The following is a 16,614-nucleotide window of genomic DNA, read 5'->3' on the forward strand; positions in this document are numbered from 1 at the left end:
AATGAAAAGTTCTACAATTTCCCAATATGTCTTCTGTAATAAATCCCTCACAGTTTTCTAGATCTCTGCTTGCCGCCATTCATTCTGCTTACTGACAGTGAATAAAAAACAGTCCATGGTCATGTGATCTACAGTCCATGGTCATGTGATCTACAGTCCATGGTCATGTGATGTACACAGGTGCACGGCTCGTTATAGTCACAGCACAGTAATCAGACATGTGCCTGGTAACGAGCTGTACACCTGTGTGCCCATCACATGACCACGGACTGTACATCACATGAGCATGTACTGTACGTCACATGACCACAGACTTTATGTCACATGACCATGGACTGTACGTCACATGACCACGGACTGTATATCACATGACCACAGACTTTATGTCACATGACCACGGAATGCACGTCACATGACCACAGACTGTATGTCACATGACCATGGACTGTACGTCACATGACCACGGACTGTACGTCACATGACCATGGACTGTATGTCACATGACCACGGACTGATTTTTATCCACTGTAAGTAAGCAGAATGAATGACAGCAAGCAGAGATCTAGAAAAGCATAAGAAATTAATACAAATTGTACAACTTTTTATTGTAAAAACAATAACATTTATTCAGAAGAATCCCTTTAATTTTTTTTTTAACCATTTCATGGCTGTCTATTTTTCCTGGTTCAGGACTAAGCACATTTTTATGAGGAGTATGACATTGTTTTTCTTTGGGTTATTCAAATAATTTAGCATCTTTTTTTTCAGTGATAAATAGAACTTTATTTTTTTGTTGTTTTATCTTTCATTTTAATATCCAAAGAAACGAAAACAAAAAAGGCAAGGAAATATCTGTCTGATTTCACATTTTTTTTTACTTTTAAATCACAAAGTACTACTACTAAAAAAATAAATAAATAAATAAATGTTTCCCATCTCCGTTGCAGTAATATTTTTTTGTAGGTAACAATTATTATTTTGTTGCTGGGGACGAGTTTAGATGTGTGACCTAGGTGTGGTAATGATGTGGGGGTTTTTTCACATGTTGTGCCCACTTTCCTTTTTTTCCTGATGATTTTCCCTGTAAAGATGCATTCACAATGGAGACTCGGTCATAATGTCCACCGAAAATCACTGCAGGACTTTTTCCTCCGCTGGTGTTAGTTTACAAAACGACAGACACCTGACAGACCCATTATAGTCAATGGGATCCTACGGGCTCCATCTATGCCCACTGTTTCAGCAGTTCACCTCATGTAACGGGGGCTGATATATTAGGAATGCAGCCTCCTATCACTTAGACTCAGTTCACACTGGGTTTTTTTGCACTGGATTTTGACATGGAATCCGCCTCCCATTGAAGTCAATGGGTTCCTTTTTCTGTGAGTGGTTTGTTCCTATTCGTGGAAAAAAGCAGCGACATACCCTTTCTTGACGTGGATGCCGCAGCTGAATCAGCCGCAGACGTCCACGGTGCGACACTCCCCCCGACTACGCCCATTCATTTGGGCCTAATCCAGAGTGGGATGCCGCTGCACTGCAAGTACTGCACCGACATCTAGTCACGGCTAGCCATTTTTGGACCGGATTGTGAGGCGTCCAAAAACCCCGTGTGAACTCCGCCTAAGTGCAGAACTTTACTAAACGGAAATCTATGAATCCACCCACATGACTATTGTTTTGATGGTCTGTTTTAAAGGATCTTCCAAAAAATAGCCAAAATCAGTAAAGGGTACGGAGAGCCTTGATACAAATGCAATCACAGGCACCTGAGCAAGGGAAGTGTCAGCTTAAAATCAGCTGCAGAATACACACCAAGAAAGAGCAAGGACGCTTATGTCTTCAGTAAACGTATAATATTATTTAATGGCAGAATTTGGTGCTTATTTTGAAGTGGGATCTGCCTCAATATCAGTTCCAAATTCTGCCATGTGAACAGGCCTCAAGGGTAAAGGTGAGAACAGGAGCAATGGAAGGACGACACAGATGACCTACCTTTTATTGCACATGGCACATCTAATGCATAAATTATCGCAGGATGATAACTTTGGCATATCTTTAGACTGTCTAGCATGGATTTGTGCCACCTTTTAGTTGGCTTACTTTGTTCCAGAATTTTCAACCCTTTTTTTTGGAGCATTTTTGGCGCCTCGTGGCACATTTAATCCACTTCCCCTTTTTATGACATTCCACCCATATGTTGAGTGAAAAAATCTAGCCCAACCCAGTTACCCCAAGTTGCACCACATTGCACGTAACCATAAGAGTAAATTTTTTTTCTACATTGTAAATTGATATTGAAGCCATAGAACTATAAAGGAACACATATGGAACTAAGCAGTAAACCAAAAAGCATTTAACAAAGCAGAATTTGCATCCATTAGAGCTCCCGTCTTGGCTATTTATGGCATATCCACATCTCAGTGTTAGTATTCTGTGCAAAATCTCTTATGGTTAGAGAGATCATGTAAGGTTTAGCTCTTAAAGGGGAATTTCAAAATTTGACTACCTTACAACTTATTTGGGTTGCCACAAGTTGGATCCCAACCAATCTTAAAGTGGAGGCATATCCTAGCAATGCGTGCATTTACTTCTGACCACCTACATTCCTGTCAGTTAGGATCAATGCCCTTAGTGCGGAGGATTTACTTTAATATTTTTGGCTACTTTCTATCTTTACCTTGAAACAAGAATGTTATAGATAATTGTGAGCTTCCTTCCAAAGTAATGTCATGGTTCCTTATTGATCAGAAGATTTCTTTTACCCATTTCATTCTTGATCCTCAATCACAAGAAGATCTTTTGATGCACATTATTGATCTCTAGAGGAGACATGGCCTTGCCAATGAGCAGATGGATCGCCTCCTAGATTGAAGAAAGGCATACACTTTACAACTAGAATGACGTGAAAGAATTCTATAAGGGTAGAGTTTTTATATCCTGAAGTCCTGGCCATTTTGATGTGATATGTATGTTCTGTAAGACATGGTGCCAGATATGTCAGATATGTAAATAATTACAAAGGTGGTTTGATCAGACACTAGATTTTGCCACTGCCCTAAAAAAAGGCTCTCAGAGGCTACTTTTGGGCAGTATACCTCTTGGTGAGAGATTGTTGATTTCTAGACATGTCTATGTGAAGCACTCAAAGACTTTTTGCCCAGTTGACAGATTTTGAGAGGTGGACTGAGAAAAGCAGGATTATCATTTTAAACAATTGCCCCTCTGGCCTAGCTGTTAGGAGATCCTGGGATCAGTAGTTAGATGAGCGCACTCACAGATGAACAGATGGATAGCTCAGACAGACCTCCAACAAGCATGAGCAGCTCCCATAGATTCCTTGTCTACCATCGAAACACCAGTGGAACCTCCATTACACCCACTGTGTCTGCCTGGACCATTTCCGATCACTTGAAAATTTGGTGTCCCATCACCCACTATGTGTCCTGTCATTGACAGCCAGCCACTGCCTCCTTTGTTTGCAGTGGTATCATGGATAAAAATTAGGGTTGAGCCGATTTTGAAATTTCAGGATGGTTTTTAAAATCCGATTTCCCATCATTTTCCATTCGAACCCGATCCCAATTCCGATCCTAATGCAACTCGATGGGAGGCAGGGGCATGCAGGGCGCTCTGAAGGCATGTCAATGAGAGAGAAGAGGAGCGAGAAGAATGGGGAGGGGCAGTGGCAGCGGATCTGTGCAAGTAAGTTGAGCGAAGTTCGCGAGTAGATAGATACTATCTACTCTTCTGTTTCCTCCCTGCCATATACTGGACTCTGCTACATCTCCATAACTGTATATTGACTTGTCTATATACTCTTCTGCTTCGTCCCTGTTTTACCGTATACTCAGCTCTGCTACATCTGAGATGTAGCAGAGCCGAGTATACGGCACAGCAGAGAGGAAACAGAAGAGTAGTACGCTCCCATAGGAATGAATGGACGCATCCAGTCTGCGTGCCGGCCACTTCCATTCATTCCTAGGGGTGTGTGCTATTCGAAATGGGAGTTTTGAATAGTACTCACTCATCTGATACTACAGCTTTTCCCACAATGATTGGCCAGTAGCCAAGCATTGTGGGAAATAACCTCTGACCTCGATCCCGCCAGAAAAGATCGGGATCGGAATTTCGATCGCGATCGTGAAATTTACTTGATCGCTGATCGGAATCCAAACATTTCCGATCCCAATCTCTCAACCCTAATAAGAATCCTGGACTGCTACAGACTGTGACCATATTGTCTTCAGTGATGAATCCAAAGTTCTGTTTTGGATCCAACAATGTTCAAATTCGAGCACTTCAATCCTGCGTTTGCTGAGGAGTGACACACTTCCCCAACCGCTGGTGTGATGATCTGAGGAGCCATCACATTTGACAATCGGTCAACCCTAGTAGTGATATGAGGGTGTAACAGCTCAGAGATATGTGCAGGACAACGTGCTGCCTCTCACGGACGGGATTTTTTGTCATATACATAGCGTTAGCATATACTGTATTGTATATAGTCTACTTTGCCACATTATTTTACGTTCAGTTATGATTTAGTGTCGGTTTAGATACTGGCAATTTCATGGTTAATGCTCTCTCAAGGTCAAACAAAGTCATCCGTGAACTATGGTAATTTGGGCTATGTGAGATGTACAGCCTTGGGAAATGTATAACCTCAGCTCCCTCCCATAACACTATTATATAGGTGGTGTAAAGGAGGGAGCAACATGAAAGAAAAATATGGAAGGAAAGTAAAAGATATAAAAATATATAAAATGATATCAAATAGAGAAGTAATGGTAAAGGATAAAGGAGGAGGATTGCGTTGCGCTAGGTTCACACTATGGGAGTTTTCGGGTTGGTGTTAGTAGTTTATTGGGTTTTTGTATGTAGGGAGGTGAAGGCTAATCTCTTGAGTTATCAAACTTAGGTGATGTTTATATACTGGTTGTCCCATCCCTTGTTTGGCTGTCCATCTTTGGTATTATGCCAGTGTTACTCACAATGTATGACCCTTGGAGTGACGTTCTGACACACTCTAGTAGCACTTTGTATGGCAGTGTGTTGGTGCTGTCCTTTTCTGGCACAAATACACCACACCATCAGTCCGCAGCACTGAGATGTATATAACAAGGATATATGCCTTATACCACCTTCTGTGTGCAAATTAGCTCTCCTCCAGAAGGAAGAATCAGCCAACCCAAAGACACTGACCAAATAGAAGAGACACCTGTCACTAGATACTGCAGTGTTACATCTTCTGATGTCTCTTCCCTTTGGTTTTGGTTTGGCTGATATGAGATACAGTATGTTGCTACGTTTTGGAGGAGAGCTAACTTGCATATTTCTTTCCCGTGGAGCATTGTCTGTTTTAGCTTCTGTGAATACAAACGATTGTGAAGATTGAGTAATGACTGGACATAGTGAACATGAAGCAGAAATATGTCTGCAATATATATATGACATCTCAGCAGTGTCAGACTGGGGTGTTTAGGGCCCACCAGTGGAATTGTTTCTAGGGGCCCACCATCAGCATCTCTGCAGACCAGTGATACCAAGTCGGGAGCCATACGCCATACGATGTGCAACAACGCACTACCTAAACCTACTGCTACACACTGTATGGAAAGTGAACAGTGCGGCTCCTAGAAATGTTACCATTACCTATAGCTGTGATGTCCTGGATCAGCTGATCTGCAGAGGTCCTGGCTGTTGTTTCATCACAGATGTAATATTGATGGCCTATCCTAAGGACAGACCATCAATATTAAAAAAGATGGATAAACCCTTTAAAGATTTGTCCAGGAATTGGAGCGACCCATGTGCTGGGTGAGAGCTGTAAAATAAAAAAATGTGAGGGGCAGCACAGGTCCTGCTACATGACGGCAGTGTACAGCGCAGGGAGCAGAAGACCCTGTGCCTGCTAATGGTCTCACACACTCCCAGTGATTGGTACACGGGCCCATTTTGGGACAGTCAGGAGCCCGATCAGGCCCCTGAAGATCCCAATTGAGTCCCTGACAAGTGCCTGGATGGGTTAAATGAAAACTAATAGTCAGGCTCGGGGCCCACCGGGGGATTCACCATTTCCCCACTGGGCCAGTCCAATCCTGCATCTCAGAGCCAATGTACTTGTGGGCCATCAAACCCCCATGTAGCAAAGGAGAATCGTAGCTATCACTGCACCTAAATCCCATCAATATTTGTGTAACCTTTGCTCTTTGGAGGAGGAGTCCTGGAATGATGATACAGCCCTCACAGATATAACCCTGATCTCCTCATCATCAAGTCTGTCTGGGCTGACATGAAGAGACAGAAGGATTGGAACAAGTCTATATCCACAAAAGATCTGTGCTTAGTTCTCCAAGATGGCGGGAATAACCTCCCTGCCGAGCTCCTTTAAAAATTTTATGCAATTGCCCCCTTTAAAAATTCATGATGTTTTGAAGAAAGCCGGTGGTCACTTGAGATGGGTGAACCTGTTTTGTGATTTTTATTCGCCAATTTAGTTTCACACCAAACTTATATACTGAATGTTATTATTATACTCTGGGGTCTCTTCAGACTCCAGGGTAGAATTAGCAGAAGCCCAGGAGAGGTGCGGTATATAAAAACACTGACACTCACCTTACCGCACCTCTCCTGGATCCCTCCCCAGTTGTAATGGAATAGCTTAAGGAGCAATTCCCCAGTAGCTGCTGGTGAACCCTGGGGGGAGGGCAAAATAGACAGTGAGTCATAAGCTGAATTCCCCCCACTTTCCCCTCCTGCTTATCGGTCCTATCCTAAGCAATAGGCGACAACTGTTCGACGAGCCCTTCCTATATATGTGACAACACAGAACGCAGACAAGACAAACAACAACAAAGGAAGATCAGCAAGCCAAGGGTCCAGTAACAGTCAAGCTACAGTACAGAATCAAAATCCAAGACAATAGTCAAAGGGTAAGCCAGAGATCAGAGGTAAGCAATACAATAGTAGCAGAAGAGGAGCTGAGCAGGGACAAAGTCACAATAGTCAGCAAGTCTATGAGGACTGATCTCCAGTATATAGGAAGCCCAAGACCTGCCCCAGGCTTGAGTGGAAGTCAGGCTGTCAATCACACAGGGAAGGCTAGAATTAACTATTTGATGGACATAGGGAACAAGGTGCAGGAGATGGGTGTGGTGGAAATTCAATTACAGAGATCGATAGAGCGGTGTTCACACAGTGCAACGAAAAACACTAAGCAAGGGATCAAACTGAACTCGCCTCCTGCGCCTCAGCGTGCGAGCGTAGGGTGGCGCAGAGACCCGAACAGGCAGAGACGTTACATCAGTGTCTTCAGTCCCCTTCCGGCCTCTTCCATGATGTGATGGGTCCCGGAATCACGACATCGGCACCACTCACATGACTGCTGAAGACCAATCACAGGCCTCAACAATCCAATGGGGCCTGAAACATCATAGAAGAATCTGGAAGAGGGCTGAAGACGTCAGGGAACTTGCAGTAGACGCCACGAAGGAGCCTAGGAAAATAGAATAGGCGAGAGAAGGTGAGTATGAAGGTTTTTAGTTCCTCTCCTGGACCTCCGTTATTACACCCTGGAGCATGAAGAGTCCCCCGGAGTATAAAAGGTGTTAGTGGGTGGTGAACCCAAAATTTTTGGAAAATTCTGGATAATTCTAAACCGGTTCATTCATCTCTAGTGGTCACAAGTTGATTTTGATTTCTCTTCTTTCTTCATTTACTTAATTTATTTGATAAAAATAATCTATTATCACTTCTATTGGTGAACTTGCTTTGCAGTATTTCTCCCACTCCTGTCTAAAACCTTTGCACAGTACTGTGTGTTTTCTAAGAAAGCTGGGTAAAAGCATTACGGCCCCCATAGTTCTCATTCAGCTTTCCCATACCCCTGAATGGTAGTTCTTCCATGTGTTATAGTTAATTCTCCCATAGCACAGAAGAAGGGCTTGCATCCTCTAGTATAAGGCTGTACGGCGACACTGTAGTCAGGACTATGTAGCTGCTGTTCTCCTGTGCCCTGAATCTGTATACCGCAGATGACATGGCATTGCCCCCGCCAGCTCTTAATAGAGTTGATTAGCAGCCGCTGGGTTATCCCTATGTATCCACAGCAGGGCAGGAGCCGGATTACCCAGGATAACTTGTTCCATAATACCATCCAATTGGTTACATGAGGATTTAACAGATGGGCTCCTCTGTGAGTGCAAACATTGGATCCCCCAGTCCCCAGATTATCATGGGCCAGAGATATGACTAGTATAGACAGCTGGCACCGTGACATAAGGGGCTTCACACAAGCAGGACAGATTGTGGCAGCAATAAAGACGGACTCCCACCTTAGCTAGAGGAGCACGTGTGTCACACATTGTCATGGGGACGCTTATATAAATTCGATTTGGGTTATACGCACTTTAGGAGAAAGCGTTTTGGCCTCTTGGAGAAGTCGGTAGGGAAAATTCTATAGAAAATGTGTTGAGGATAATGTCACGGGAACATTTCATGCTTCTTCTAACCATGGATTAAGGTCTCGGCTCTATAACAAGTGGAGATAAACAGGGAATTGCTGTGTCCGCCACTCCAGAGCAGACAGCCATCGGCGCTCACTTATGTTACTGGATGGAAAGGCCTTAATATGTACAAGGGGATCTTCTGAGATGTTTCTGGTGCAGTAATGGAAGGAATGGGAAGGGATGTGCTCAGCGCTCAGAAGGATCTATATGGAGAATATTCTATCCAGCACATGGAGGCTTCTGGTGTGACAACTCAGGCTACTGGCCACAACACTATTCCTATAGGAGACTATGTGACTAGAGATGAGCGAACACTGTTCGGATCAGCCGATCCGAACAGCACGCTCCCATAGAAATGAATGGAAGCACCTGTGACGCTGACTTTGCTGGCGTCTGGCCGGCGTCACAGGTGCTTCCATTCATTTCTATGGGAGCGTGCTGTTCGGATCGGCTGATCCGAACAGTGTTCGCTCATCTCTATATGTGACCACTTTCTGATGGGTGTAAATCCAGGCTCTATGCACACGTCCACACAATTGTCTTCAGTATATCGCTGCAATTACGGAATAATATACAGACCTGTTCATTTCTATGGCTCCATATACATATCTGTAGAAAGCATCTCCAAAATAAGGAGCAGGTCCTTTTCCTTTTCACTCATACAAGTGTATGGGATCATACAAGGCCTTTTGCAGATCCGTAATTTTGCATGTTTTTTTGACAGAATACGGATCCATTTTTGCAGACAGCAAAAAACACTATATTTGTGCGCGTGTAGCCTTATAGACAGATACGCGTACATTTTCACAGGGAATATACAAAAAGAGAAAAACATGGCCCGCACATCCCAATCTTATACATTGATCTAGTAGTGCTTCTCAGCAAATTCTACAATACTGAACATGAGGTTCTTAGTATACATATTGATCAAGGTGTATAAGCCCACTAGCCACTTCACGGCGACCTCTTTATAGTGGGTCCCTACTCTACTGGGTGTGGTGCCGCACAGCGACCGCCACAACCGCAACACGGCGCCCACAGGGCGAGTGACCCAGCGGTCCGGCAACACCCCTGCCACCAGACCAAGCCCCCAGGGCTCCGGGCCGCGCCGCCTCATGGGCACCGCACCACAGAAGCAGCAGACACCACACCATGTGAACAGATCTCAAAAATTCACCTTAGGGTGAATTCACACTGAGTAAACGCTAGCTTATTCTGAACGTAAAACACGTTCAGAATAAGTGGCGTCTAAAGCAGCTCCATTCATTTCTATGGGAGCGGGGATACGAGCGCTCCCCATAGAAATGAATGGGCTGCTTCTTTCACTCCGTGCAGTCCCATTGAAGTGAATGGGGAGTGCCGGCGTGTACGGCTCAGCATGAGCAGAGCTTGCCGTATACGCCGGCACTCCCCATTCACTTCAATGGGACTGCACGGAGTGAAAGAAGCAGCCCATTCATTTCTATGGGGAGCGCTCGTATCCCCGCTCCCATAGAAATGAATGGAGCTGCTTTAGACGCCACTTATTCTGAACGTGTTTTACGTTCAGAATAAGCTAGCGTTTACTCAGTGTGAATGCACCCTTACCATGTTGCCCCAGTCAGAGGACTGAGAGCTAGTAGGTGGGTCCCTTTTTGCAGTCTCCTGCTAATTAAAAACACATGGGCAAAATGGGGGGGGAGTGCTGGTACCAAGGCAAAACAAAAAAAAATGGTGAAGGAAGAAACTTACCGGAAATATACAAAAAGAGAAAAACATGGCCCGCACATCCCAATCTTATACATTGATCTAGTAGTGCTTCTCAGCAAATTCTACAATACTGAACATGAGGTTCTTAGTATACATATTGATCAAGGTGTATAAGCCCACTAGCCACTTCACGGCGACCTCTTTATAGTGGGTCCCTACTCTACTGGGTGTGGTGCCGCACAGCGACCGCCACAACCGCAACACGGCGCTCACAGGGCGAGCGACCCAGCGGTCCGGCAACACCCCTGCCACCAGACCAAGCCCCCAGGGCTCCGGGCCGCGCCGCCTCATGGGCACCGCACCACAGAAGCAGCAGACACCACGCAACACCACACCATGTGAACAGATCTCAAAAATTCACCTTACCATGTTGCCCCAGTCAGAGGACTGAGTGGCTAGTGGGCTTATACACCTTGATCAATATGTATACTAAGAACCTCATGTTCAGTATTGTAGAATTTGCTGAGAAGCACTACTAGATCAATGTATAAGATTGGGATGTGCGGGCCATGTTTTTCTCTTTTTGTATATTTCCGGTAAGTTTCTTCTTTCACCATTTTTTTTTGTTTTGCCTTGGTACCAGCACTCCCCCCATTTTGCCCAGGGTCGCTCGCCCTGTGGGCGCCGTGTTACGGTTGTGGCGGTCGCTGTGCGGCACCACACCCAGTAGAGTAGGGACCCACTATAAAGAGGTCGCCGTGAAGTGGCTAGTGGGCTTATACACCTTGATCAATATGTATACTAAGAACCTCATGTTCAGTATTGTAGAATTTGCTGAGAAGCACTACTAGATCAATGTATAAGATTGGGATGTGCGGGCCATGTTTTTCTCTTTTTGTATATTTTCACAGGGAAGCAAAGAGACAATATATAAGGAATGAGACTTAGGCCCGGTTCACATCTGTGTTTGGGTTTCCATTCGGGGAGTCTGCTTGGAGACCTCCTGAATGGAAACCTATACGCATTAAAAAGCGTTACCTTTAGACTATAATGGGGTCCGTGTGGTTTCCTCACAAAACATGCAGAGAGAAAAACGCTGCTTGTAGGACTTTTTTCTCTGCATGTTTTGTGCGGAAACCACACGGGCCCCATTATAGTCCATGGGGTCCACGGGTTTCCCAGGTGAACGCTTTTTATCGCAAATAGGTTTCTGTTCTGGAGGTCCCAAAGCAGACACCCTGAACGTAAATGCGAATGCTGATGTGAAGAGTGCCTTAGCTGGGAATCCAAAAAGTTCCAGTCAGTACATAAAGGAAAGAAGAAAGTAAATGTTCATCTTACACTTCCAATACCAAAAATCCATTTTTTTGGTATGTCTCCATTCACGGCTTCATAAAGGAAGAAGAAGAAAGTAGAACTTCTGAGTCTAAGCGGAGAGTAACTATGGGAAGAATATGCAAATCCGCCTTCCATGATGTAATTAGGAAGACAGTTGCTGCCTCATTGTTGCAAACCAATAGAGGGCGCTCACTGGAATGTGCAAGCGTCATTGCTAAACAAAGGCCTCTTGGAAGGTCGGGCATGAGGCTAAAGGGAGCAGCCATTATTGGGTTATTTCACTGGAATCCTGTCTTAAGACAGGCTTGCACATTCCAGTGAGCGCCCTCTATTGGTTTGCAACAATGAGGCAGCAACTGTCTTCCTAATTACATCATGGAAGGCGGATTTGCATATTCTTCCCATAGTTCCTTGCAAAGTGGAGTGCTAAAGGCTTAACAAGTCTCCACACACCTATATGGTGGTCTCTCCCTAAGGAGTGACAATATCCCCCTAAGCGGAGAGTAAGACAAGTGGAAGGCGAGAGCGTGTAACCCAAACCGAATTCAATTATGGTTAAACAGAACTAATGTGTAGTGTCTTGTTCAGACTGGTCTTTTTCATGCTCCGTGAATTCTCTGTCCTTTGCCTGATTCTATTTGGCTACTTATTGAATTTACTGTATATAAATCCAGGCAATATGTTTAAGTATGTATTGTCCTTAAAATCTGGTCAGACACACAAGGACTTGGATATCTTTCAAGACGTGGACAAAAATGACAAGGAATTCTAAGGACACAAGTCAGCAGCTTGTCCACCTATGTATAGTTATTGGTCATGTGCATGGTGAAATATTGTATATAAGGGCTACGATCTTGGGCATCTGCTTTACCCTTATGGGAACTGTTGTGCAAAGTTTTTGTGATCCTCAAATTATATTTAATGCTGTAGTTTCTATAGTTTCCTGCATTCAGTTAAATGGGTCTTCTTAGAATTTTATATTGATGACAGGTTTTCAGGATAGGCTACTGTGCAGGGTGCAGAAACAGAAGGTGGGACCAGGCCCTTGACCCCAAAGGGGCCCCGTTGTAACAATATATAGCAATATTGCAAACGGCACAAGTTAGGTGGGGCCCCATTACAATCTGATAGGTATTAGAAAACCCCGTCAACTTTCACAAGCTTCCAGGCCTGGATTCACGTTGAGTTTATGTAGTCCACCCGGTAGGAACACAGGAATTCAGGTTTTCTCACCAATGATATTTACCCCCTATACACTGCTAGAACCCTCACTGGCCTGAAAAATGGGGTCTCTGTAGAACCTCACATGCCCCCTTGTGAATGGAACAGTGATGCAGATGTGTGGCCACCACTCCATACACTTTCTATAGGACTTTCAGCACAGCAACCTCCATTCAGAAGTGAAAGAAGCAATGGCCACACACACATGCACAAGTATCTCTATTTACATGTGGGCACTTGGCGTCAGCTTTTGTAATGTCATTTGGTTTCAGTGGTCAAACCCCCAGCAATAACACATCCCAAATAGGCTCCATACATGTGGTCCTTCCTTGTGCATTAAGTCTTAAAGAAGTTGGTCCAAGTTTTAATATTATCCCCTATGTACAAAATAGAGGACAATATGCCAATTGTTGGGGAGTACCCGTTGGAACCCCTCCAATCATGTGAATGGGTGACGCTATGGAGTGTCAGGCCATACATGTGCAATATGAGACTGCTGGAGATAGTTGAATGCTGTATATGGCAAACTCCAGCAGTTGGCGGTAGGATTGCTTGACCCGCACCTCCATTTAGAATACTACGGTATTCAAAATATTCATACTCGATTGAATACTACTAGCTATTCGCAGTAAATATTCGATTCAGAACCAGTGTTGATTGGCCGAATTCTATACAGTGTATAGCATTCGGCAAATCAACGCTGGTTCTGCAGTAGGCTTGTCCTTGCTAGTCGGGCGAGCTGGCAGCTTGCTGTTACGAGGGAGCTGACTTTTTCTCATAGGAATGAATTGACCAGTGTACAGCATTCGGCCAATCAATGCTGGTTCTGCCAGAGGCTCGTCTGTGAGGAGGCGGAGTCTAAGATCGGACTATAGCAGTCTCCATTGTGGTCCTATTTTAGACTCCGCCTCTTCACAGACGAGCCTCTGGCAGAACCATCGTTAATTGGCCGAATGCTGTACACTGGTCAATTCATTCTTATGAACAGCAAGCTGCCAGCTCTCTTCCAACTAGCAAGGACGAGCCTGCTGCAGAACCAGTGTTGATTTGCCGCAGGCTCGTCTTTGTTAGTCGGGAAAACTGACAGCTTGCTGTTACAAGGGAGCTGATATTTCTCATAAGAATGAATTGACCAATGCTGATTGGCCAGTGTACAGCATTCGGCCAATCAATGCTGGTTGAATAGTGGTTTCCCCTGAAACGAGCATTGTTTCCCATAGACTATAATGGGATTCGATATTCGATCGAGTAGTCAAATATTGAGGCTCTACTCGAAATGAATATCGAATCTCGAATATTTCACTATTCGCTCATCTCTACTCCATAACTTGAATAAATCAACACTTTTCCTTAAAATAGTCTTATTTTATTTTTTACAACATCAGCTGATCTGACATCTACCGCGAGTTTAGCTTTGGTCTTGAGGGGTTGGCACACATTGAAAAGGCACATTGTTCTCTTGTAAAACACAGTTCCATAAAACTTCAGGTCTGTAGTGCTGTAAAACCGCACAACAATAATTGTGTCACGGCTGCAGAAACAAACACCGCTGTCTGAGCCGGGATCGGAAACTTAGATACAGGTACATGCCCAGTAAGCACATGCTGGTGAGGAAATATAGTATGACACAGATGCTGATGTCCAGACGAGAGAAACCAACCTCCAGCATCTTCACCCATCGCCCTTTCCAGTTCACTTCTCCATTTTCTACCACCACGCCAAGGAAAGCGTTTGCATCAACCCCTCTTTTAAGCAAGCGCACACGTACTGCTTCTTGGTCAAAGTCGTAATCGGGAAGATCCATCATTCTCTCTGGTTGGATGGCGAATCTATTCTTTTTGGAGTTGGAGTCCTGTAATGTTCGTTGTTGAAAATGATGAGCAGACTTATCTAGATCCACAATTTCCTCTTCCATCTCTCTTCCAGCCTGGTAAGCGGTTTTCATTTTTATTATGGTGGGCTTGCGGTGGGGATTTGGCTTTTCTTTAGAAACGATAGGTTTATCTTCAGGTTCTTCTGCCTTGACTGGTGGGATTACTGAAGGACTTACGGTCTGTTTTTCAAGATCTTTTTCTTCTTCTTCTTCTTCTTCTTCTTCAACCTCCCTCTTGGACCTGACTCTATCTGTACGTTTTTTCTGATTTTGTAACAGGACGTCTTCACTTACCACGTAGTCGTGTGACAAATTTTCCACAACAAAGCGTTTCTTCATAAAGCGTATTACAGCAGCCTCATCCCAGGTCACATTATTACCATCCTTTATCTGGCAGTCTGGACAAACGTCCACAGGAGGCCACTGAACCTTCGGAAAGTCTGGATCTTCGGTCTCATCGCCTAGTAGAAAGTGATATGGTGAGTGGTCATATATTTACTCAAAACCAGCAGAAAACCAATGGACAATAAAATGGGTCAATATTAGAAGCAATATAAGGCATTCTGAAGAAGGAGGAGGAGAGCAGTGTTGGAGACTATGAAAGCAAAACCTTGCTCCACTTCTTGCAATCCGTATCAGCGCCTCTACTTATAGAGATGGATTGTATATTATAGTTATTATACTATTCCTTCTTCCTCATCTACAACTCACCTGCCAGTCTCTTATTGACAGTGTTATGTTTGGACCACAACCATTTGATAGCATCATCCGGACTACGGACACTGTTCATGGACTCTTTAGCCATTTCCTCAAAGTGTTCAGCGCAGTCTCTGCAGCCAAAGAAGTAGTAGATATAGCCACGCATGGTCTTCAAAACCTCTTGTGGATCTTAAGACAGGGAAAGGAAAATTTTAGACATAAGACATAGTCTGTAGGAAAAGAAATGGTTAAAAATCTTATTTTCATCATGTGAAGATTAGTATCAGTAACACGCGGTGGGGAGGATATCAACATGTAAGTGGGCGGAGGGAATGATTATAGTGATCATGTCGTATGTTCACGTGTTGAGTATGGAAGGGTCTACAATCAAAATTTAAGGGCCTTTAATAGATAGAAAATGATATAAGATACGAAAATTTGCAGTCTAGCTATATATTGGAGATGCCCCTATAATAGAAAACTGGAGGTCCCTCTATAAGAGCAGTGTGGAGGTTCCCCTACAATAGCAGTCTGGAGGTTCCCCTATAATAGCAGTCTGGAGGTTCCCCTACAATAGCAGTCTGGAGGTTCTCCTATAATAGCAGTCTGGAGGTTCCCCTATAGTAGCAGTCTGGAGGTTCCCCTATAATAGCAGTCTGGAGGATCCCCTACAATAGCAGTCTGGAGGATCCCCTATAATAGCAGTCTGGAGGATCCCCTACAATAGCAGTCTGGAGGATCCCCTATAATAGCAGTCTGGAGGTTCCCCTATAATAGCAGTCTGGAGGTTCCCCTATAATAGCAGTCTGGAGGTTCCCCTATAATAGCAGTCTGGAGGTTCCCCTATAATAGCAGTCTGGAGGATCCCCTATAATAGCAGTCTAGAGGTTCCCCCATAATAGCAGTCTGGAGGTTCCCCTATAGTAGCAGTCTGGAGGTTCCCCTATAATAGCAGTCTGGAGGTTCCCCTATAATAGCAGTCTAGAGGTTCCCCTATAATAACAGTCTGGAGGATCCCCTATAATAGCAGTCTGGAGGTTCCCCTATAATAGCAGTCTAGAGGTTCCCCTATAATAGCAGTCTGGAGGTTCCCCTATAATAGCAGTCTAGAGGTTCCCCTATAATAGCAGTCTGGAGGTTCCCCTACAATAGCAGTCTAGAGGTTCCCCTATAATAGCAGTCTGGAGGTTCCCCTATAATAGCAGTCTAGAGGTTCCTCTATAATAGCAATCTAGAGGTTCCTCTATAATAGCAGTCTGGAGGTTCCCTATAATAGCAGTCTGG

General features: G+C 44.3%; 1 protein-coding gene across 2 annotated transcripts in view; it reads right to left on the minus strand.

The window, feature by feature from the left end:
* Positions 1-16,614, minus strand: part of QSOX1 (quiescin sulfhydryl oxidase 1) — a 146,977-nt gene that overhangs the window by 91,875 nt on the left and 38,488 nt on the right. The window contains exons 11-12 of one of the 2 annotated variants that reach the window (XR_012717482.1): positions 15,343-15,519; positions 14,194-15,092 (exon numbers count right to left, since the gene is read on the minus strand). Coding sequence is in view for 1 of the 2 variants with exons in the window: in XM_075287904.1 (XP_075144005.1) it covers positions 14,284-15,092; positions 15,343-15,519 (986 nt within the window). In the remaining variant the exon portion in view is untranslated. Of the gene's footprint in view, positions 1-14,125; positions 15,093-15,342; positions 15,520-16,614 lie in introns of those variants that run through there. The other variant, XM_075287904.1, reaches the window with a different exon arrangement.

The sequence above is a fragment of the Leptodactylus fuscus genome, chromosome 9 (assembly GCF_031893055.1).
Source record: "Leptodactylus fuscus isolate aLepFus1 chromosome 9, aLepFus1.hap2, whole genome shotgun sequence".
Classification (NCBI taxonomy): Eukaryota; Metazoa; Chordata; class Amphibia; order Anura; family Leptodactylidae; genus Leptodactylus; species Leptodactylus fuscus.